This window comes from Ambystoma mexicanum, chromosome 2p (genome assembly GCF_040938575.1).
Source record: "Ambystoma mexicanum isolate Mex_15411 chromosome 2p, UKY_AmexF1_1, whole genome shotgun sequence".
NCBI lineage: Eukaryota > Metazoa > Chordata > Amphibia > Caudata > Ambystomatidae > Ambystoma > Ambystoma mexicanum.
In genome coordinates this window covers 474,857,159-474,881,633 of record NC_090923.1, presented here as the reverse complement: position 1 = coordinate 474,881,633, position 24,475 = coordinate 474,857,159, and the positions used below count along the sequence as shown (strand labels likewise).

Sequence of the window (24,475 nt, the reverse complement as noted above, 5' to 3'; positions counted from 1 at the left end):
AAATAAATGTGTGATATCTAGCTTCGACCCGCAGACTCACTTCACTGTTCGGTCTGCGGACAGGCCTCCGATTGGTCCAGGGCACGACATGAGTTCCGCGGACATCGGGCGCGCCTGCAGATTGGATGGTGAAAAGCGTGAAGTGCGTCAGATTTTTGGAAATGCCCGCCATGTTGGATTCACGGACAGGCACCGGTGTCTGTGAACATCGCAGTGAAAACATTAAAAAACACAGCATTGTTCTTCTTAGGGTGTTGCTTTCCTCACGACAAACCCCTTCTACTACGGTTACCGTAGGAACAGACTCCTTTGTTCCACAGTATGCCGCTACTTCAACCACCTTTAGTGTAACATGCACTGCCAGCATTATATACAACCACAGTTCTGGTAGTTCTGCTTCAACTTTGTGCTTTATACTTATTAGACAATTTTAAAGACAAGATGCTTCAACCTCCACCGGTAGGCATGGCACTCTTCTTTCCTATGCTATAAGAAAAGGGCAGCCTCTTTGCCTCTTTTGTCTGTCTTATTGTTGTCACCAATACAACCAGCCCCTGCTTCCAGACTGCTTTTCTGTCAACTTCAACAGTCTCAGCATTACAGATTGTTGACTGAATTTTCTTACAAGCACCCAGCTCCCTTCCCCAACTTTATTCACACCTTCTTGGTTCCAGTAGCTACCGTCAAGCTGTATTGCATTATATCTTCCAGCTTTGGATAACAATGTCACTTGTAACAGAGAACACTGGACCTTTAACAACTTTAACAACCTCAGAATGCATGGAGATAGATTTCAACAGCGCTGGTTTCACTATAGAAAGGATTCGCCAACTGTCTTGGGCAATGCTTGTTCTTCTCGTCAGTTCAGCAACTTCTTGATTCACAGATACTTGTTCTGGATGTTACAAGGTTAACACTTCAAAAGAAAAACAGATTTAGGTGCATTCGACCACTCTTTAATTAAGATCTTTAACTTTAAAGGACTGTAAGGAATTGTATTCCCCTTTTTAACACAGTTATACCCCGACACCTGTCGGGAACCACAATTGTTCACACGCGACCTATATTCCTTGTAACAATTTAACAATTTATGAAAGTCAGCTTTAAGTTTGAGTAATTTGGAAAGCGTGCCCCTTACTAATTGGAGACACGCGACCACTCCGTTAACATGAAACAGTTCAACAATGGAAAATGAAAAGTGTTTCATTATACGCGAGCACCGCGACTTGCATTTGAAGTGCGCATGATACATTTCCATTGTCAGCAGGACTCTCACAACGACAAACAGTTTCTACTCGCTCCCAATCTTACGTGAGTTATTATAGGAGCTGGTAACAGTTACCAGCAAGATTTTCTAAGTGAACCTGAACACGGAGCTTCACTCACTGGCACCAGGAACCCTGCAGTTGCGGGCTGCTTCCACTTCCCGACTTATTCTCCTTCTGCTACCACTACAGGCACTCTTGGAACCCACACCCCTCTGCAGCATGAGTGTCTCTGGTCTAGCCTTAACCACAGAGTCTCCTTCACTCCTCTGTCCCTCGACTTGTATCTGTACATGGGAAATAGTTGCAGCACGATCACAGCTTTGCAATTACAGCCACTAGGTGCACCTGCACCTGGAAGACCTTCAATCTCGGCACGTCTCTCTCGGTGCAGAAACGGCAAGGCAGGATTTGTGAACACAGGACCCACTCAGAACCAGCAGGTATCTTCTTTCCTCTCGGCCTGGCGTCCCTTAATTGAGAACACTTCCTCAAACTGCCAGCCTCCTGCTGTACTCCCTCTGCTACTACTGCCAGCCTTCCAGCTCCTGCTCCATCTATCTTTTGCCTCCTGATGCAGCCTTTCATGCCTTTTAGGTGGGGCAATTGATTTCAGGTGCAGGCCCTTACTATTAATTGCCTGACCTTGACAAAGGCTGTTAGGCCTACTTCCCTGTCCTTCGCTTCTACATTTCTCTCCCCCTCTTCATCGTCTCAGTCCCTGTGGGATTCTGGGACATGTAGTTCATTTTAGAAAAGTTAGTTTTTTCCACTTCTAGTATACTTTTAAGGGTAGATTTACATTCCCTTAGTATGTAAATCTATTTCTAAAAGAAGGATTGTAGGTTTCAACCTTATTAGAGGAAGATGGTGTAGAAAAGGCCACAATTCCGCCATTGCTTGTAGTATAACTTTGGTATTGAGGAGGATGTTGGATTTTAGGGATACAAAAGATTTGTTCTTTTGGTATATTATGTTGTGGGGTTAGAACCTTGGCAATTACTGTCGCAGTTTTGTTGAGAGATGTTAAAATTACAATAAGTCATAACCTCTTTTGGCACGGTGGTAAGAGTATCCCTTTCAGAGGATAAATACTGTGTCTCATCCCACAGAATCTCCTCACTACACTGGGCCCTGTCTCCGCCATGGTGATCCTCCCGCAGTACACCGCTCCCAGGATTGGGCTATCAGAAGCGTCTGCCCTCCCCAGGCCATCGTGGAGGATACATTAGTCATGGTTTTGGCGAGGGATATGCAGGATTCTTTCACCGTATTGTGCACATTTCCTGTTCTGTGGCTCTTCTGGATTATTTAACAGAGGTCAGCTTGCATTTAGAAGATCTTGCATTTTTAGCTAAAAAATCTTTTAAGCATTGCAGAGGAATGGTATCAGAATTTTATAGAAGGACTTACCGATGAATTTCTTAGATTTACATTTTTGAATAACATTGTTTGCACTCAGATTATTGGTCATTTATCTTTTTTGTAACTTCTGCTAAATTTGTTTTTAGTGATGATTGTGATGAATTTGCTTTTAAAAATCTTTTTTAATGTATTGACGACTGTCCTTTTCTGAAGTTTGAAAGGGTATTGCATATGTATATGCGCTGGTTATGGTCCAATTTTTCCCTGTGAAAGGTTTCTCATTCTGGTTGATCTGTAACTGATGGATGCATCGTTTTGGGTGACCAAGTAGAAGGCGGTTATAAAATCGTCAAGGAGTGATAGAGGTCCCAAGAAGTATTTAGGAGAGGATGGATGTACCCAACAGCATGGGGCAGAAAATGGGACTTATTTGTTAGATCATGGCTATGTGGCACAAAAGAGAATAGCTTGTCAAAAACCCAAAGATTCTTAGCCACTGTCATGAGGGGCAAAGGATCACCAAGGGATGGAGGCCAAGCAAAGGGAAGAGCAGGAGGGAAAGTGCTGCCAAAGTGGATTAATTTTTTTTAATTTTTTTTTAAAAACTTATTTTTGTTGGCAGAGGCAAATGACATATACATGCAACAGAGCAGCTATGAGATGACAGTCTGAACAATCAAAAGAATGCAATGACACATATGAACAGTGAAACATAGTCATGTGGAAAATGCAGCACTACAGAGCATATAGCGTCGAGGCACATAATAACAATAATTACTGTGAATTGTCTACTGAGGAGTGGGCGTCAAGATAACTGTTAAAGGCAGTCCAAATGTTTTTAGGCCGGGATCGGGCAGGGAGGGTACGGATGTATTCCTCTTCACAGTTCCGTGACCAAGTCACTAAGTTTAGCCATTTCCGGAAGGTAGGAGGAGCGGAGCTCTTCCCGCTCTGTAGAACACACTTTTTGGCAATTATACAGCACACATTTAAGAGTTAAGCCGCCCCTCTGGCCTCCTCATCCCCCCATACCCCAAATAGTACACCCAGCGGGTCAGGCTCAATAGCAGTATCGCAAATTTCTGACAAAGTTTTCAGGATCTCATCCCAAAATGGGGTTAGCCGCGGGCAGTCCCAGAACATGTGGAGATGGCCCGCATCCTCCGCCCCACAGCGAGGGCAGAACCGTGGGCTAGAGCAGCGAACCTGGAGAGCCTGTGCGGGGTGTAATATAGCCTGTTCAGTAGTTTGTACTGCATAGTGTGGTATCTAAAATTCAGGGAGACCCTATTAGTGTGAGAGAACATTCTCCCTCACAGTTGATCCGTAAATTCCACCTCCAGTTCGGAAGCCCAGTCGTCCCACGCCCTAGAGGCTGCGGCGTGTCAGTCGTGAGAAGAAGTTTGTATAATGATGATGATACCACCCCACGGGCCCCACCCGAGTTGGCGATGTAAAAGATCCCGGGGGAGTCGTGGGGTTCATTGGGAAACTCAGGTCACGCGTCACGGAATGCAGCGCGGAGTCTGTAGTATTGCAGCAGTTCCATCGGTGATCCCGAGTGGCCCGGTTTCCAAGTCTGTGGTGTTATGAATAGCCCATCCGGGTAGAAGTCAGTTAAGGCTAGGTATCCCAGAGTCTGCCATTGTCGTGCCAGGGCTGTGTCGTTCGTGGGTTCCAACCCAGGGAATTGCCAGGCAGGGAGCCACTTGTAGTACGGGCGTTCCTCACTGCCTGCAGCAAATATCCGCTTCCAGGCCAATAAGGTGGTTCAGACTGGATCTATGGGCGAGTCTGGCTCATATCGTGGGTGTAAGATTAGGGTCTTATATTGGTGCCAGAGGCAGCAAGGGTTTCAAGCTTGACATGTGGGTGAGGGGGGGGGGGGGGGGTGGGGGGAGGCTCGGGGTACCAGTAGGTGGCAAACTGTGCCTGCGCTGCAATCCAGTACCGCGTCGGATTAGGAGCAGTGAACCGGCCTTTCTGGTAAGGAAGAGTCATGGCAATCCATTTTTTGCGCACTGCTCCATAGTGCCACAGGAACTGGGCGCACAGCTTGTGTAGATCTGCGAAGTACTTCCTGCCGGGCCAAATGGGGACATTTGTGAATGTGTACAACAGTTTGGGGAGCAATACATTTTGACCAGTGATAATCTCCCCGCCAATGACAACGGGAGAGGGCGCCAGCGCGCTATCTTGGTCTCCGCCAATTCTGCCGCGGCCAGGTAATTGTTAGCTAAAAGAGCTTCTTTGGTCAGAGACACCTGAATTCCCAAATGTTTAATCCCGTCAGCGGACCAGCGGAGCGGGTACTCCGTGGCGGGTTGGGTCGTGGAGCTCGTGAGGGGGAAGAGTTCGGATTTGGTGTAATTGATAGTGAAGCCAGAGTATGTGCCAATACGGGTAATTTCACGCAGAATAGGGTCAAGGTGGAGGTCCGGGTCTCTAACGAACAGCAGCACGTCGTCTGCGTAGAGCGAGATAATTTCGGGGGTACCCTGTAGCCGTATCCCCTTGCGTAAGTGGTGCTCCCTGACAAAGTCTGCCATAGGCTCAATGGCCAGTGCGAACAGGATCGGGGAGAACGGCCATCCCTGGCGGGTGCCTCTGAAGAGAGGGAACAAGGCAGACATTTGAGAGTTGACTCGGACCCTGACGACCGGGGAAGTGTACAACAGTTTGATGTATGCAATCATCCTAGGCCCAATACCCATGGTCTCCAGGACCAGCCGCATATATTTCCAGGACACCATATCAAAGGCCTTCTGGGCATCGAGGTTGACCGCGACTGCACTCACATCTTGATTGATTCGTGCCATAACGTTTAGAAGTCTCCTGATATTGTGTGACATGGATCTCCCGGGCACGAACCCTGACTGGTCGCCGTGCACCATATATGGCATAAAAGGTAGGAAGCGGTTAGCAATAACCTTGCCAAAGATTTTTGTATCCAAGTTCATGAGTGAAAGGGGCCGGTATGATCCACAGTCATCACTAGGTTTACCAGGCTTAAGCAGGACCGTGATGATGGCCTCGCGTAGTGTCGGGGGGAGGGATCCCAGCCGAAGTGACTCATTCCACACCCCGAGCAACTCGGGGGACTAGTATAGCCACATGCTCCTTTTAGAGTTCTGCCGTTAGTCCGTCAGGGCCTGGTGCCTTTCCTTTTGGAAGACCAGAGATGGCCTCCACTATTTCATCCAATGCTACGGGGGAGTCTAATTGGTCTCTCGTTGCTGGGGAGACGATAGTGGTGGGAATCTGTTCCAGGAGCTCCCGCATCTGAGCGGCACTGTGTTTGGGGGGCTGTGAATATAGGTCAGAGTAGAAGCCTATGAAGACCTCGAGGATATGCTGATCCGACCACTGTGTCGTCCCCTGACTGTCCTTAACACAGGTAATTTGCGATTGGTCCCACTCCCCCCGCGCCACGGCGGCCAGCGTTTTGCCAGGTCTGTCACCCTCGCTGTATTTCCGTGCAGCCTGTGGCGGCTGAAGTACTGGACTTCCCTATTGGCCTGCTCATTGAAGGTCTTGAGCTCCTCACTGATCTGGGAGAGGACACCTGGGTCAACAGAGGACGGGTGAGCTCGCTCCAGGTCCCGTAGTTTAGTTTCAGTGCGGGACAGGGCGGCTCTTATGGATTTGAGGACTCCCGATTCCCTAGAGATGGACGCCCCCCTGATGAAGGCTTTGAAGGCATCCCAGCGGACCCCCAGGGTGGTGGACTGCGGCAAGTTGTGCTCAAAGTAGGACTAAATATCAGCAAGGATGTCCGCCCTGAACACAATGTCCTGCAGAGCGGCCGATTTGAAGCGCCACATGTTAATGGTGGGAGCCGGTATTCCCAATTCTAGGGATATCGAAATCAGCGAATGGTCAGACAATGTGCGTGCATGTATGCGTGTTTCCACAACCCTGCCCAGCATGGAGCCGGATAGTAGGACCAGGTCGATCCTGGAAGAACTGTCATGTACTGATGAATAGTAAGTGAATTCCTGCGTTTGCGGATGTAATGTCCTCCATGCGTCATGAATGTCGAGTGTCGCACAGTTGGTCAGGAGGCTGCGCGCTGCACCTGGCAGGGGTCTGGAGGCTGTGTCAGTCCTATCCATCATGTTATCAAGAATGAAGTTCATATCCCCACCCCAGATGATCTGCACCCCCACATACCCCATCAATATGGATACCACCTGGTCAATAAATTCGGGAGAATCAACATTAGGGCCATAGGTATTCACCAACAAATAGTCCCTGTTAGCAATGGCACAGTGCAACACAGTGTACCTCCCCTCAAGGTCTATGTAACTCTTGTGGAGAACAAACTTAAGTGACTTATGGATCAATGTCAACACTCCCCAGGCACGAGTGGAATATGAGGTGAAATATCTGTGCGGTCCCCACGTTGGCGCTATACTCCTGGCCAGTTGGCCCGTGGAGTGTGTCTCCTGCAAAAGCAATATTTTGCAGCCGTGTCTGCTGGCATATGCCATAATCTTGAGACCATTGGTATAATTGCTTAGGCCCCGCACATTCCAGGACATTGTTACCGGCATCCTAATGGTCTAAATAACACACCCTTAAACAAAGAGCCCATGGAGTGCGTTTCCTGCACAGGTGGTCCTCGCACCCATGACTATTGGCGTGTGCCATGACCCCTGGAACCCAGACGCAGTAGCTCAATCCCTGAGTTCTTTTAGACATTGCAGTTATAGGCATCTCAGAAATCTAATGCACATCCCACCACTCCGATGCCATGCGGTCTGCCAACCCGCCTCTGCCATTTACCATAACGCATAAACACCCCCCATCACCCCTCTCCCGCACCACCCCACCCAAGCGGGCAGTGTTACCCCCACCCATAAATACAAACCGGTCCCACAAAGAGGGGAACAACAGACGGTGCCCAATGTGAGCCCGCCGACCCAGTGGCCCAACCGGGGCCAACAACCAATTCCAAACCAACAAAATTAGACATTGCAATCGCAGTGGGGTGCGCGGTTGCCATGTGGAGGGCTCTATAAAGAACATAATTGACATCAGAGTACCATCGGAGTCTTGCACGACCTATATGAGCCATACATAGGTGCACAGCATCCGTGATTAGTGGGTGCTCCCACACGAAACCAACAGGTGTATTGCCATCAACACATGAGGAACAAACAATAGTAACCAGGTAGCAGAAATGTTGAATGAGCTGCAATAGCCGGCCGGGGGTTAGGCCCGCACCGCCGTGCACACCACATCAAGGCCCGTAGATACAAGTGGGCCAGTAGCCCGTCCAGTGGAGCATTCAGGACTAGTAGGCCATATTGCACGGCGGTGAGCCGCCCCCGGGCCCCAGTGGCAAGCTGAGCATAAGTGATCAATCTAGGTATTCAGCCTGTGTGCACCGGTGAGCCCTTAAGGTTATGTTACTACTAACACATGAAAAGACAAGCCATGTTGAGCAAGCAGTCATGATGTACCGTGGCCCGAGTTCATTCATCAACAATAGGATTGCCCGCGGGATTCGGCAGCGGTATCTGTGACTCTATAAATTTGACCGCTTCATCAGGCACCGTGAAAAAGAACAGCTTTTCTTTGAAGGTGATTTTAAGCCTGGCTGGGAAGAGGATGGCATATGGGATGTTACGCTCCCTTAGCAGTTTCTTGACTCGGAGGAATTAACGTCCCTCCTGCTGCACCCCGACAGAGAAGTCGGGGAATATCCGGATGGTGTTTGAGTCGAGGCGTAGGTAACTCTTTTCGCAAGACAGGCGTAGGATGAGGTCCCGGTCTCTATAATTAAGAATCGTGGCGATGATGGGTCTAGGGAAGTCGCCCGGCCTGGGACGTGGGGACTGGGCCCGGTGAGCTTGCTCGACCGTGAAGAAGGGGGATAGCGCAGGGCTCCAGGGTAGGTCTTTAAGCAGATTTTTGACTGCCAGCTCCATGCGGCCCTTCAGGGCATTTTCGGGGACCCCAATTATGCGCAGGTTGTTCCTGCGCGAGCGGGATTCGAGGTCGTCAACTTCGATTTCACCACCTTCATGTCGCGGGTTAGGGGGGTTAGGGTGGCCACAGCATCTTGCAAGGTGTGAAGCTGATCTTCATCAGCCCCAATTCTGTTTTCGGCCTCAGTTATTCTTGTTCCCGCCTGGTCAACTCAGGATTTAAGGGAAGCAACGTTAGCATTAATGTCGTCCAATTTTTCATGGAACGAGGCGAAGTTCTTGGTCATCGATTCCATCATGGCAAGGAGGTCTGGGGCTGTTGCTCCAGGGGGGAGCTCAGAATCGAGATCTTCCTGTGCGGATGATGCTGCACCCCGGTCCGCAGGTGGAGTCGCCTTGGTAAATTTATTCATTGCGCCCACCTTGTTCGTTCCCCTGGATTTGTTGGGAATCGCACTTGGGGTGGGGGGGAACCCAGCAGGTCAGACCAGATGTATTATAGTGAGGAGCAATGTAATGGAGAGAAGTGCACCACAGTCGCAGCAGGCCGCTTCAGTCGAGCGGGGGTGGTGATGGGTGGCTACTTTGCCGCCGTATCCTTAGTCTAGTCGGTAGCAAGGCCTCCTCCTGAGCAGGGCGACAACATCGGACAATGCCGTCTCCCAGCGTGGAAGGTGCAGTAGTTGGGGAGGAGCCGCCTCAGGGCGCCACAAGTGCAGAGTCGGGCCATATGGCAGGACGGGCTCTGTCAGGTAAAGCGGCGCCAGTGGGGAACGTGCATGGGGCCTGTATCCAAGTTTCAGGGTCCCTATGTAGGATGACGCTCTGCAGGGCAGTTCACAGCAAATGTGAGGGATCATGGTAGTTAGAGCCCCAGTCCAGTGAGGTGCCCTCAAATGGGGCCGGTGGGGTAGTCCGCGGCCCCCAATGACCATGTGGTCCCAAGGAGTGGGCCGTAGTGTAGGCAGCATGTGTGGGGCAGCCGGCAGGGCACATGCAGGCAGGAAAGTGCACAACTTTGCGGCAGGCGAGACCTGCCGCAACCCAGCTCCTCACCTGGGCCGCGGGCAGCCGCTCGGGGTCTGCAGGCGCCGGCAGGCAGGCCGCCCAGGATCACTGATCCCACTGGATCCGGGCAGCCCCTGGGCCCAAGGCGCGGCCAGCCCGCGGCGCCCTCCAGCTGAGGGGCTCCAGCCCCCGCGAGCAGCAGAGCAGGACCACGATGTCTCTCGAGCAGAGGGGCTCTGGCCCCCGCGAGCGGCAGAGCATGACCGCGATGTCGAAGCGCGGGGGCCGGGCAGGTTGCAGTGCCGCCCGGGTGCAGCTCCCGTCCGCCGGAGCCATGCAGCGGAGGCCGGGGAGGCCCTTCACACCGTGATGGTCTGGAGGCTCCCACGCCATCACCCACCAGCACCGGCCACCACGGGCGCCGCCCCCGCAGTCCGTAGCAGGGGGCAGGGAACTCTTACAGGCCCCAGCCGGATCTCAGTCGGCGCGGAGGTTCACACAACAGAGCGGGCCGAAGCTCCAAAGCAGGGCGGCGAGGATCCCAGAGCCCGATTCAGGCCAAAAATGCAGCAAAATGTGTGGCACGATGTAAGCTTCCAGCAGGGCCAGCACAGTGTAGAGAAATAAAGCAAGCTGCTGATGTTGCCGGATTATACGTCCCAGCCACACGGAGCTCCACAGCTAGGCAGCCATTTTCCAGGCTGCTCAACAGCACCCCCGAAAAGTGGATGATTTCTATCCTTGTGGCATTGGGGGTAAGGTGGACATCAATCATCCAGACCTTTATCATGAGCAGGCAGTCAGGGATGTGTTTGAATGCTATTTGTGTATCATCATAGGACTGAAATATGACAGAATGTGAGATGATGTTTGGGAGAGAATTCAGATAGGTATTAAAGAGCTAATGAGAGAGGCTAGCGCCCTGTTTGACTCCATAGAGAAATATGGCAAAATTAAAGAGAAATTGACAAGATCTGACCAGTTTCTCTCTGTGAGAAGAAACTATCAGATGAATTTGCGATCATCACCAGCTAATCCAAAGGAGGTGAGGAGTGGGGTGATATACATAGGAAAGGCTGCAGAGATCTTGACAGGTGAATATGGAAAGGGAGTTAGCATCCAGCAAGTAAAGGATTTCATCTTGATGCAGAGGAAAGTTGTCTCTGTCAATCCTGCGCTGTCTAGCTCAGTCTCGACTCTGTAAATCTAGCTCAGGGTTCTGCAGCATTTGGCTCTCCAGATGTTATGGATTACCCATGATCTCGCAGCATTGACTGCGGTGGACTGGGCTGATGGGAGTTGTAGTCTGAAGAACCAAAGGTTGCAGACTCCTGCGCAAGCAGGTCTGAACCCAGAATGATAATCCTGCAGAACGTGGAGTATCTCACAACTAGAAAGTTGCTGTGTGGCCACTTTTTCGATAATCTTTCCTTAGAAATTAGTGTTTGACAATATGGTGATAGTTTACAGGAATGTTGGGAATCGTCATTGGCTTTCCCCGAGTAGAGGAGAAATGCTAGTAGAAAAAAAACATTTTCAAGGTAACTACTGATCAAGGTCGTTTGGGCTTGGGCCAAAGTGATGACAATGTCTTTAATAGTTTTAGCAGTGGTCAGCCATTTCCGAGGTAGCTCTCATTTTCCTAACAAGTAAAGCCAGTTCTGACTCAGAGATATGCTTTTAAGCAGTTAGCAATTCAAGATACTTGGGGCTAGACCCAGCAAAGCAGCAGATCTAGACAAGCCATAGATTGTATTATTTGATTTGGTAGGCATCAATGAAACAATTAGTCAGCAAGAGCCTGAAAGGTTTTTGGCACGGAGGAACATTCACTAGAGGAATCAGTCTTTTTTTCATAAATTTGCGACATATCAACATTCATAATATTTTATAAATTTTAAAAAAGTTTCAGTAGAAGGTTAGGAAGATTAGGTCATTGAGGAAAGATTTCTTCTACCGCAGATTGACCACATGGTACCCCCTTTATGAACTGCAGGGTGGGTCCGTTATCTCCTTGACCCTTTCTTTGTGCCAACAGAGTTTGGGCACTCAATTTTTCTGCTGGACGATAGCTAATTCTGTGTTGAATCAGTGGTTTCATTTCAATGAAGTTTTGATTTAATTTTTAATGACCCGAGTGAGTCGAAGTTCCTAGTAAGATCTTGTGACAAGCGGGCAAGGATGGATTCAGCGGAACCCGTGAATACAACTGAACCATCGGAAATATATACGAACAATGCTGGAGTCACACGCCCCATTGGTCAGACTAAGATTGATCTCAGCTCATTAGGAGAAGGACGGCTCTGTGGGGCCTTTAAAAAGCCATGATTGCAGGACATGGTGGTCAGACCTGAGAAGGTGGGGGGTAACATGGAAAGAAGAAATCATGGCATAGAGAGCGCGACCCCTGATGAGACTGGGAGCAGTGGAACAAATCATTGTATTCATGGAATCACAAAAGATTGGCGAAGACAAGTCAATGCCTGGATAAAACATATTGGAGGGGCATAAAGTATGTTTCTTGTCAATACTTCTACGAGTAAAAACTATTCGCAGGTTTACTTGATATTTCTAGCTTCAAAAACCTATTCATGAATCATTGTGCAAACATAAAATGCACTAAGAATTTTGCAGATTCTGTTTAGTGCTTTACATTACACATTTCTAATGTTATGGATATACAGTGGCCACAAACATTAACCTAGGAAAACTAAGTGCCAACCTTAAAGGGAGGAAATCTTTAATACCTGAAGTTACACAACTCCTACATTTTATTTACATTTTGATTGTATTTTTGTTTTAGGGTTTTTAGAACTTGAATGATGCTGCTGGAGCCAGGCATCTCTAATTGCCATAGATTAGAGATGAGAGTGTAAAAGAGAAATAAGTGAAAGGGGAAGGTTTGATCAACTAAAGATGGTTTAACTAGGAGTAGAGGCAGTATAGAATCCTAAACGGAAACTACATAGTTAGCCCTATTGAGAGAGGGACAATTTTAAGCCATATGCCAAGTGACAATTAGCAGAAAAGGGTCGTGCCCATGACCAGCCAACAATGTCAACTATGCATTATGTTAATTTGCTTTACAGTTAGGTTTACAGATTGAGATCCCTTGGAAAGAGGCAAGTGAGGCTTTATGGCTCGGTGGAATTGAAGGTAGTCCGCTTAAGTCTGAGGTGGGTTGGTAAAGTATTCCAAAGCATTGAGCAACAGACATGTACGAGTAGTTCATCTCAAGCAATGGGTGGAGAGAAAAGGTTGAAATACTCTGGAGAAAGCTGTGGCCCCGCCATTTATTTTGGTTTTTTAATATATTTATATATCGCCGCAGCCCGCAGGCATCAGGGCACATTACATGTAGACAGGGACAAAAAAAAGTGACGGGACAAAAAAAGGTGACGGGACAACCTGATATAACAGAGGAATAAAATGTCAGACTAAGTACTCAGTGAATCATTATTTAAAAAGAAATGTTTTGAGTTTCTTTCTGAAACATAGGTAGTTGGGTTCTACTCTCAGAGGGCATTTCTGTACAGAGCATGGATTTGTAAATGTGTTCTCTTTGATCAAAAGCCAATAGAAGCTCTTTAGTGTGGGTGTTATGTCCTCTGTGCACTGCAGCCCTAACGGACGTGGCGTGGAATAATTATGGCTTTGGATGTTTTGTGAGTGTTATAAGGTGGCCCCAATGTAGATCAGTTTCCAGTAGTCATTGGTTGTAGTGGTAAGACCCCCAGAATTTGAAGTAAAAGAACATGTTTCTTTGATCACTGTATCGGCCAGCGGCATAAACAAGCAGCCCTGATCATACCGATCACCACAGGTTGCATTTTCTGTGCTCGTCTTTTTGGAGATGCTTCTCAGGAGTCTGGCCAGTCAAATGGAAAATATGTAGGGGCACTTGACCCATACGCAAGGAGGATTTCAGTATTTGGCCTATTCAGAACAAGCCACTTTTAATGCATCATGCATTTTGCATTTGATCTTGGCCACCTAGTGCCTTAAACCAGATGAGATATTCTACTGGCATATGTAACAGCTCTGAAACTATGAAACGCATTTGTTTACAAACGTATTTAAAATCCCAACAAAATAGGATTTGAAATGGACCAATATTTTCAGGGTCTGTTAAAAGGCACCTCTTGAACATGGCTAATCCTTCCTAACATTCCACTCTGAAAGCAGGTTGGTATGCTGGCCTTGGAATCATGGTCGCAGTGCTAATATTGTGAAAATAACCCTCTGATAAACATTTGAGGTTTCCGCTCACTTAGTTAAAATGACAGTTCCCATATTGTACTGCCAAATAACTAAGATCAATTAGAGACCAAGCTGCAGATACCTTTTTCCATCCCCATCAAAGATCTCATCTAGCTAGTGTTCTGCAACCATGCGCAAAGCAGATACCAGAGAGAGCAACAGAACTGTTCTTTTTAGTCTTATTATTAACTAGACAATCGAGAAAAGAATAAAATGCAAACTTATAGGAATCCATCTAATTTTCAACTCTAGGTCTCATCATCAGTACCATAATTTTTTTTACCTTTTCTGTTTTTCTTGTACTAAAGTGATATTTCATTATGGTTTCCCAAACCTTTGAACAAAAAGACCTTGTAATCCTTCATTTCCTCGCAACCAAAAATGTCCACCATTTATCAAGAGTGCAAATTCATTTACTGTATTACTAATACCATGCCCAGTGAAATCCCTGTCACTTCAATAGTATCACTAAGCTGTGGCATGTTTTAAAACCCTTACGAATAAGTAGTAAACATGTTCCTATGGACGAGCAACAACTGCCAGACATCGAAGATAAGAGACGTAAGCAGAATTGAACCACCCATCGTAACTATAATGAAAAGAGCTCTTCCACAGATGCACAACGACACGGAATCGCGCCCTACAAGCAACTGAACGGATCATACCACGCGGAACACTGAAGCACCAGCTCCCTCAACCCCCTGGAGTTCTATTCCTCTTTTAGGGTACGTTTACCCGCCCGTAGGGCACCCGACGGCCATGTTTGGTCCTAAGGAGCGGAAACGGGACAGTCATGACGGGGTTTCCTCCGTTAGACCAGTTTTTTGTTTGGGAAGTTTATTGGGGGGGAGGGAATCGCAGAGGAGTTGCACCCACGTTGGGACTTTGAAAGGGAAACGCCGAGACCCCAGGACATCCTTATCACAGATACATTGCCAACTAAACCCCCGCCCGAGACAGTGGGGGAACATTGGACCCAACCATGCTCATGGCCGGAACGATTAAAATAATGACGTGGAACGTCAGAGGCATGAACAGTTACGTGAAACAACGCAGGATACACACATACTTAAGGCGCTGTAAAGTCAGGATTGCCATGATCCAGGAAACACATTTAACAGAGGAGAAACTGAAAGCCCTGGCCAAGACATGGCGAGGGACCCTGATTGGATCCTCCTACTCCTCATACGCAAGGGGGGTTTTGATATGGATAGACCCGACCGTCCCTTTCAGGATAACGGACACCAAGACGGATGATGAAGGTAGGATGGCCCTGGTGCGGGGTACAGTGGAGGGGAGGGAGCTGTGCCTGGTTAGCACCTATGCCCCAAACCATGATGCCACCCCCTTCTTCCATTCCCTATACACCAGACTAGGCCCTCACGCAAATTCCACGGTGATCTGGGGTGGGGACCACAATTGCACCCTCGACCCGCTCAGGGACAGATCTGATGCCAAACACTCCCGCCCGTCCCCCCCAGCCAAAGTGTTGCTTAAGCTAATGACTCAACTCTCGCTCTGCGATCTGTGGAGGGAGCTGGGCCCGGAGAAGCGTGAGTACTCTTTCTACTCCCCACCACACAAAGTCTACACTAGGCTGGACTACATGTTGGTCAGTTGCGAGTGGCAGGCCACTTTCAGCGATGCACAGTACCTGCCTAGGGTCCTGTCGGACCACTCCCCCTTAACGGTCACATGGGAGATGCACCCGCCTAGACCCCCGGTTCCCACGTGGAGACTACGAGCTGAGGCCCTGCTAGATGTAGCCTTCCGGGACCACATACAGAACAGCACAGATGAATACTGGCGGGTTAACCTGGGTAGCGTAGACAGCATTGGTACCGCGTGGGAGGCATATAAGGTGGTCATGAGAGGGGACATGCTGATGGCGGTGGGGGGAGCCCAGAGAACTGTCGCGAACTCCCTGGCGGAGGCAGAGGGGAAACTGGGCGAGCTAGAAAGCAAAGCGGACGTAACCCCCGAGAGCCTGCGAGAAATGATTCAACTGCGACAGGCCTGTCTGACCCACTGGGAGACACTCGGGAAACTGAGTTACACTAAGCACGTTGAAAGGTCACACGCCCTAGGAGACAAACCTGGCAGACTCCTTGCCTGGCTATATAAAAGAGAGACCCCCAGCGCCCCTATCTGTCACGTGCGTAAACCTGATGGCGGCACTGCGCACACACAGGTAGAGATCAATGAGGTTTTCTCCGAGTTTTATCGCGACCTCTACTCCCAGACCCCCCTTTCGTCGGCCACCGGAATCGAAGACGCCCTAGACTGCATACAGTTACCCAGATTGGGTCCACAGATGACGGAAGCCCTAGACGACCCCATTACACCTGACGAGGTGAAGGCTATAATCAGAACACTACCCTCGGGTAAAACTCCGGGTATGGACGGCCTCCCCGGGGAATTTTATAAGACATATGAGGAGACCCTCGCCCCCTTGCTCGCACAGGTATACCACGAGGCCTTTGAGCGGGGCTCCCTCCCGGATTCTATGAGCGAGGCAATAATAATCCCTATACTAAAGCCTGGCAAAGATGGGATGGAGTGTGGAGCATATAGACCGCTCTCTATGCTAAATGTCGATAGCAAAATACTCGCGGCACTATTAGCAAGCAGATTGCGCAGAGCACTCCCCCTTCTGATCCACCAAGACCAGACGGGATACGTGCCAGGACGCTCCATCACCGAAAATTTACGTAGACTGCACCACATCATACATAGCACCGAAGGGAAGCCCCAGAAGTACGCTGTGGCATCACTCGACGCCACTAAGGCCTTTGATTCGATCAGATGGGATTGGTTGTACGCCACCATGGTCAAGATGGGGGTTGGACCTGCCTTCCTTAAATGGACCCAATTGCTTTACACTCGCCCCACTGCCAGGGTCCGTACTAACAGGACCTACTCCGGTAAATGGCCCCTCCACAGAGGTACACGGCAAGGATGCCCCCTGTCCCCCATGCTCTACATCATAGCCGCAGAACCGGTGGCCGCGTACCTCCGCCAGGAGTACGGGGACGGAGGCATCAAGCTAGATGGGGTATCACACCTTATTTCTATGTACGCAGATGATATGCTGCTCTACCTGCATGATCCCGAGCTCCGCCTGCCCTACATCCTAGAGACACTGGACTGCTTCCACACACTTACGGGCATACAGATAAATAAAGACAAGTCCTGTCTCTACCCCCTAGCTGCTCTCCACAGTGAGGAGTATGGCTCCCTGCCTCCGCTAGCCCTCCAATGGCAAGCCACGTCCTTTAGATACCTGGGGATCACCATCCATCGCCACCCAAACACTGAACACATTCTTAATACGGTCAGGGCAAAGGACGCGCTAGAGAAATCCATGGGGTTCTGGGGGAAGCTCCCACTTTCAATGGCCGGGCGAGCGGGTCTCCTCAAGATGGTGGCGCTCCCACGCTTACTGCACTGCTTTACCAATGTACCCTTTAACATCCCCTCTACCTTCTTTAGAGATCTGTCCAAGCTCTGCAGGGGATTTCTGTGGCAGGGTGGCAGGCACAGGGTGGCACTAGACATTCTTCGGAGGCCTTATGAGAAGGGGGGACTAAAAATCCCCAACTTTGAGCTGTACTTCCTGGCTAGCCAATTAAGGCACGTAATGCACTGGATGGCAGATGAGACCACTGCTGACACTAGACTCCTCCAGCCAGCCCTGCCGAGACTGCTACTCAGGGACCTACTCTGGGTTAGATTGGGAAACACGCAACGCCTCCCTTACCTGATCAAACTTGGGACTCAGCTTTGGAGAAGGGCTTGCAAGGCAATAGGGGTAGCGGACCCGTATTCCCCACAGATCCCCATCGCAGCTGTCATGGCGAAATCCTCATGGGGTCACGTGGACACACGCACGCTGTGGGAACCATATGGTGTAGCAGTGCTCGGGGACCTCATCCAAGAGCAAGAATTTGTGGCTTTCGGCGACCTCTGCGAATCCACTGGCCTGCCACCGGGCCAGTTTCTGCTATATGGAGCAGTAATGACAGCCCTGAAGGAGAGATGGCCGGAGGCCGCCAATCGGTTTCAGGAAAACGAGGCTATCGAACTGTTGCTAAACGCTGCTGAAGGAGGCCATGAAACCTCCAGAATATACGAAACTCTCCTGCAGAGCACGACAAATGACGTATTGAAAAGCAAGGGTAGATGGGAGAGCGAATTGGGGATCGAATTTGAGGACAAATCATGGGGGAAAATAACACACTACCACAAGGCAATCTCTAGGAATGCCCGCCTCCAACTCATACAACTATATGTCACCAACAGAGCCTACCTCACGCCCGAAGTTATATCGAACTTCAAGGGAGCCACAATTCAAACATGCCCCAAATGCCATGAGCCTAGGGCGGGAATGACCCACATGTTCTGGAGCTGCCCGACAGTTCAGCAGTTCTGGAGCGGCGTAAGGGAAAAAATGGCGACCGCTGAGATCGAGCTGGTGACCGATGAGCCGGCAGCCTGTATATTGGGAAGCTACCGACGGACCAGCAAGAACAAGCCCCTAAATAAACTCAAGGACTTGGCATATATAACAGCGAAAAGACGTATCGCCATGAGCTGGAAGAGTGCAAGGGGACCGAACAGGGCCCTCTGGTGGAATGACCTCAAAAAATGGATAGCTGCTGAGACGGCGGCTTGGGAAACGGCAATCCAAACACAGAGACTGGACTCTAGCGCAGATTTGAACCGATGGGTGGCTTTAACGACGCCATTACTCCACCCAGTGTCACTGGATAGCACCCCGAACAGTCCAAGTGGCCCTGACGAGATACGAGTCTGAGACGCTTTTCTCTTGAGAGTTCCAATGGGGTCTCGGTGGGGGGGGGAGGGACGGGGTGGTTGGGATAGTTAAGACCTGCTGTTCAGGTCTACGAATATTGCACTGATTAATGATTGATTTTTCTGATGTTGTAAAACCAATAAAGAAATTAAAAAAAAAAAAAAAAAGTAGTAAACATGTTCCTTTCATAAATCCTTGCACTACTGCAGATTTGGTGCTTCTGTAAATCCCTGTAATTCTGGGGAAATATAATTGAAGGTAGCCCCAATTATGGCCCCTGTGAACATTTCATGTAACCAAGTTAAAAAAAAAACAAAAGATCAAAATGCAGTTCCTCCGGTATTTTCATATCCTAACCAAATTGAGAGGCAATGGTTGAAATTCTATACTTCTAAGCGGATGCCTGGGGAGATGAAACGCTGAAGCTTTGGGATCACTGCAACGCCACACGTTAGTAACAAACTGTCATTGTTTTATTGTGATGCTTTCAAATCAATAGGGTTTACAAAATCGACAGTAGTAGAGTTAGGTAAGCATGCATGACTCACGCGCGGGTGATCTCCGGCACATCTTGTATAAACAGCAGCATGAGCAGGTGAAGCACAAAATGATAGTTACAATAAACAAAACGAAGATGGTGATCCCTACGGCAATAAACGTCCCAAAGCTGAAAAGAAAGAATAGAAAAGCCATGAGTCCCGTTATATTTCCTGCTCCCCATATAGGAGTTGTAGATTAAACTTGCAAAAATCGAAGCTCCAGTTCAATCACTGATACAGCAAACCCCAGTAAAGTACACATTCAACAACTGAGTGAAAAATGGCGGTAAAACACATTATATTCTTCCTAAAAATTACAGATAACAGACTCACAGGGGCCTCGCCTTGCATCCGCGAACAGGTCCACAGATCTGTTCGGAGGTTTATTACGGTCTGATCAGAAGTGGAATTTTAAGGTTAAAAAAGCATCTTCTAATGTGCTTAAATTACTAGATACGGAGAAGCACGGATAACTAAAAGATCTCTTGCGGTTCAAATTTATTTTGTACTCAAAGAATGGGAAGCAAAATACCCCCACTTCAAAATCTTATCTGGAGGCCTAACAACAACTGTGATGCACTGCTGACTAATTGTTAATAATGAGCAATTACACTGACAAAGAAAAGTTACTTGTAACATAATACTTAGTAGAGCTGGGGGAGCCAGGTTTTCATGGGTAGGGCCGATCCAGAGCCGAGCCTGGGGGTCAGGGCTTGCTCTAGGAGCCCACCAAGGGCGAGGCCATGAAAACCCTGGCTCCCCCAGAAAAAGTGATAAAATTAAACGTGCTCTTGGCGAGCCCCCATCAGGGCCGCGTTTATTTGTATTCTTATATGGGCCTTCCTTTCCATTTTGCCCACGCGGTGCAGGCAAAATGGGAAGAAATTGTCAAATATGAAAACAAATAAATGGGTATTTCTTTAAATGGAAACAAATACCCATTTATTTATTTTCATATTTGACCGTTACTTTCCATTTTGCCACGCGGCACAGGCAAAATGGAAAGACATTTTTTTGTTGCATTGGGCAGCCATGGTGAGGGGCCTGTGGCATCCGGGGGTACAGGCCTGAAAGGCGGGTCGGCCTGCAGCACTGTTGGAGCCCGGTGTGGCCCAGACCTCGCCCACCTCTAATACTTAGAATATCGTCCGATACATAAAGGTATATCTTTCATTAGATCAATTCCTCAGATTACACACAACAACAGAATAAGTTAAGGCTTGAGTGAGGTCCAAAGGGAAATTAAGGATAATTTGCGATTTCTCCAAACATCCGAGTTGAGGGGATCCTAGTATCACTGATACTGTCAGCAAAGGGCACTTCAAAGTTCAGACTACATTTTTGTGATCCTTATTTCTAGGGAACCTGTCAATCACCAGTATGACTGGGCAAAATTACTAATTTTTGCTCTGGGAAATTCCTTACTAAAATTCACATTTCACACCCCTATTTGATACGCATTATGTCGCACAAAATGGTGGCACGTTATGTCACAAAATGTATTAAGTGATGCATATAGTTATCAGCATTTCTACATTCCATAGAAGTTCTTGAGAGGACGGTTGGGATGGAAAGAGGGAGCTGCTTTAAGGGGGCGGAGACTGTCGTTGGTGTTTATGAAGTAAACCTGACAATTGCTGCGCCTGGTGTAACCTCCAAACACAACAAGGCTCAAGCTTACCTTGTTCGAAGCATATGCTTTACTTCATACTTAGCTTTGCCCAATTAACTCTGGCAAAGGGAAGCATGGGCTTCGCGTTCTTGAACATGTACTTTATATCGTGCGACACTGCAAGCAAAACAAGCAGTGTGTTAGCTCGTTTGGGACTGTGAATGTGCTTTGTGAGACTTTGACCAATTGTCTTGTGTTAGTCCAGGAGGGCACCTGTGCTTTGCGTCACGCTTAGGGTGGAGTGAAGTAAAGCAAATGGGATCGGCTGGCTTGTGTGGCCCTGCCTATATAGGTCAGCCTTGCCTCCCAGTCACCACCACAAGTCCTCCAGTGACTGCTATTGAGGGATGGCGATGGAAGGCGTCAGGCGGTGTTCATGTTCCACCAAAAAAGCCCAGTGTTGAGTGACCATGAAGACGGCAGACCTGCACAGCCAGAGGAAATACGTATTCCCACACATCTTTTTCCTCTCGTTTGCAGAGCTATGGTCCTCCTAAAAGGACAGACCTGCTATCCCGAAACGTTCATCCCAGACGACTTCCCCTCGTTCCCTTTGTTTGTAGCATCTATTTCCTGCTATCCCACTTGCTCATCTTCTCCTGGCTTATTTGTTTCCTCCAGCAGACTATGGTCTGGATCCCCCCTTACAATGGGTACAGCATGCCACTTCATGGACAAGCCTAGGCACTCAGATTACTATGTTGGTGATTTGGCGCAGTACAAAAACTTATTGACATAACATACCCTTTAACTCTCTCACACTCTATACCACTCCGACTGACTGGCATTTTGCACATCAGCAGAGCTGCCTTTGAGGGACAGGTGGTATGGGGGCATTTAGGTGCAGTGTTGCAGCCCCATTAGAAGACCCAGAATTGAGTCACCATGATGACTGCAGACCGACACCAGAAAAGGTAAGTATTCTTCCACACTCATTCACTCTCACATGGTCTCTCCCCACTAGAATTCCACCTCTACTGAGAAACATTTTTTCCTTCCCCTGTTAAGTGTCGACTCTGGGACAAAGGTGGCGAAGGGGGGGGCAAGGGTGATTTTGGGGCACTGCCAACCGACCGAGTGACCTTGCAAATAGAAGACCCAGAAAAGATAGATGCACATTCTATTTCTTCAGCTTGTAATGCATGGTCCACTCAGACACACATCCTCCTGCCCTTTGTCAGGCATGGAGAGAGTGGTGCCCTGCCCATAAATAAAACATGGTAGTCAGTGCTGCCTATGTCATGCTAGTGCCAAAGAGCTCGTATTGCCATGAGACACACACTTTAAAAAAATGTTAATGACTGAATGCTGTAGTGATATGATTATATTTAACAGCCAACACATGTATGCGGTTTATGCAGTTTATTTGAAATCACATGTTCATTCAAACTGTGTTATGCAATGCATATGAAATATACATTCTCACCACTGCAAGCTATCATCGCCATTAGTGTTGGCATCTTCTTGGATGGGGTTGGGTGGAAGGGAAAGATTTTTAGGTATCAAGTACTTTCATATTGAAAAAACGGAGCTCCTGCTCATAGGGTCACCCACCACACTGGGCAACCTCGATAAGCAGTACTCATAATTTTCCAACATTCCTATCAAAGTCTCCAACTATGTTAAGACCCTAGGAGTCTACCTAGACGCCGACCTGACTATGGATAGACAGGTCAACACCATTGCCTCATCATCTGCGTACTACACTAAAGTGCTCCACGCAGCCAGACCCTTCCTATCACGTCAGAGCTGCCTCACCATTGCTAGGGCAATAATCGGCTCAAGACTTGATTATTGCAATGCTCTCCTCATTGGAACATCTCAAAAAAACCTCAACAAACTTCAGCTGGTGCAAAATAACGCACTCAGGGCAGCCACAGGAACATCCAGAAGAGACCACATCTCTGAAGTGAGAAGACAGGTTCACTGGCCCCGGTCAAGGAAAGAATTGTCTTTAAAACCCTTGCCATCACCCACAAATGTGAGCTCGCACCCCCCATACCTTTCCCATAGAATCACGAGGCATCCTGCCACGAGGCCTCTCAGAGAAGGTTACTCAAACACGATCCTCACGCCAAGAATCCGTAAAGTCTGTGCAGGCGGCTCCAGCTTTCCTACATTGGCCGCCACTCACTGGAACGCACTCCCCACTCACCTAAAACAGATCGAATCCCACCAAGTTTTCGGCAAAGCCATCAAAACTAAGCTCTTCAACTGAAAGATAAAACCTAGTACCACGATTCTGAGGTACCACTACCCTACTGTTACTCTGCCTTTGCCCGGCACGTTGATCATTCTGTACTTCATGTAATGTATTTCATGTAATGTGTAACTAACTAAGAAGCCTTGGGCGCATGAATCTGTATGACAAACCTCTTACATATTCTTGTAACAGCGCCTCGATGCCTCCGGGCTGCAAGTTGCGTGATACAAATGCAAATAAATAAATATTTATAAGAAAGTGGACCTCTATACACTTGTGGACAAACATGCCTTCTTATCCATCACTTTCCTCCCAGCAGCACAGTAAACATGCTCTTGCTGGGGGCACATGCAAGCTCGGGTCACAGTTTCTTCTCTTGCCAGTACTGCAGTAGCTCACCTAGCGCACGGTTTATCATGTATGCCGCTATTGTGTCTGAGGTGTTAGGACCAGGCTCTCGCACCCGAGGCCCACACTGGAAAAGCAGAAATTGCACCAGAGGTTACCATTATATACAATCAGCCCTCCTACACCCACCAATGAACCTTGTTATATGATAAGGTTAGAACGTTACCCTTTTCTCACTCATTGAAAGCACCTGGCACTTAAAAAGGTTTACTGAGGCAAGCTGCTTATACAGAAAAAGTAGTGTTGCAGAGCCATGGGTAAGAAAAGTGCAGAGAAGCTCAACTTTACTGTCCCGAGTTTACAAAGCGTGGGTCATCTCAGAAGCACATAAGGATTTTACCTCATATGATCCCCAGACGGCATGTGTTCCCGACACCTCACAGTCACCTCTTTGAACAGCCTTACTAACCTGCATACAAGACGACAGAGCAGTGCCAGCTAATGCCTTCACTTGTTGGGGTGCCAGTGTGTAGTCAATTAGGCAAATGAGTCGATTAAGGAGGCATTCAAGCATATAGATGATGGAATACCAGCGCGTGACAACCACCAGCTTGATTTGGTGGTGTGGCAGATGGCGTGCCCTGGAAGCAGCCAATGTTTTGTGAGTGGTGTAGATGTGGTAGAAGTGTGCTCACATCTTATATGCACTGTGCAGTATGCCAGTGAGTATGGTTTCCACCATGTGACATCAATGTTTGTGAGTTGAGTGAAACCTGGAACTTGGGTTGCGTCAGCCAGGTTCCACACAGCTACGACATTGCTGCCATTGCCTGCTTTGTCTGGCCAAATGTCTGCAAGCAGAACATTCCATGTTCAGTGATGTGGCCCAGCAGGGCATGACATGCTGGAAGAGCAATTTTCTCAGCTTGTTAACTGTGCAGTGCCTGGCTTGGCAAATGATACCCAGTGCACAGTAAGTCATGAAGTGTATGCTCATCCACATGTCAATGGCGAGATTCACCTTCCGAAGACCTGAGATGACCTTAGGATACAGCTCTGGAAC

The 24,475-nt window shown here is 48.4% G+C and overlaps 1 protein-coding gene across 1 annotated transcript in view; it reads right to left on the bottom strand.

Moving 5' to 3' along the window:
• The window catches only part of LOC138566488 (protein shisa-5-like), a 538,445-nt gene that overhangs the window by 187,836 nt on the left and 326,134 nt on the right, over positions 1–24,475 (bottom strand). The window contains exon 3 of the mRNA XM_069643854.1: positions 19,199–19,317. Within this exon, the coding sequence (XP_069499955.1) occupies positions 19,199–19,317 (119 nt within the window). The remainder of the gene's footprint in view (positions 1–19,198; positions 19,318–24,475) is intronic.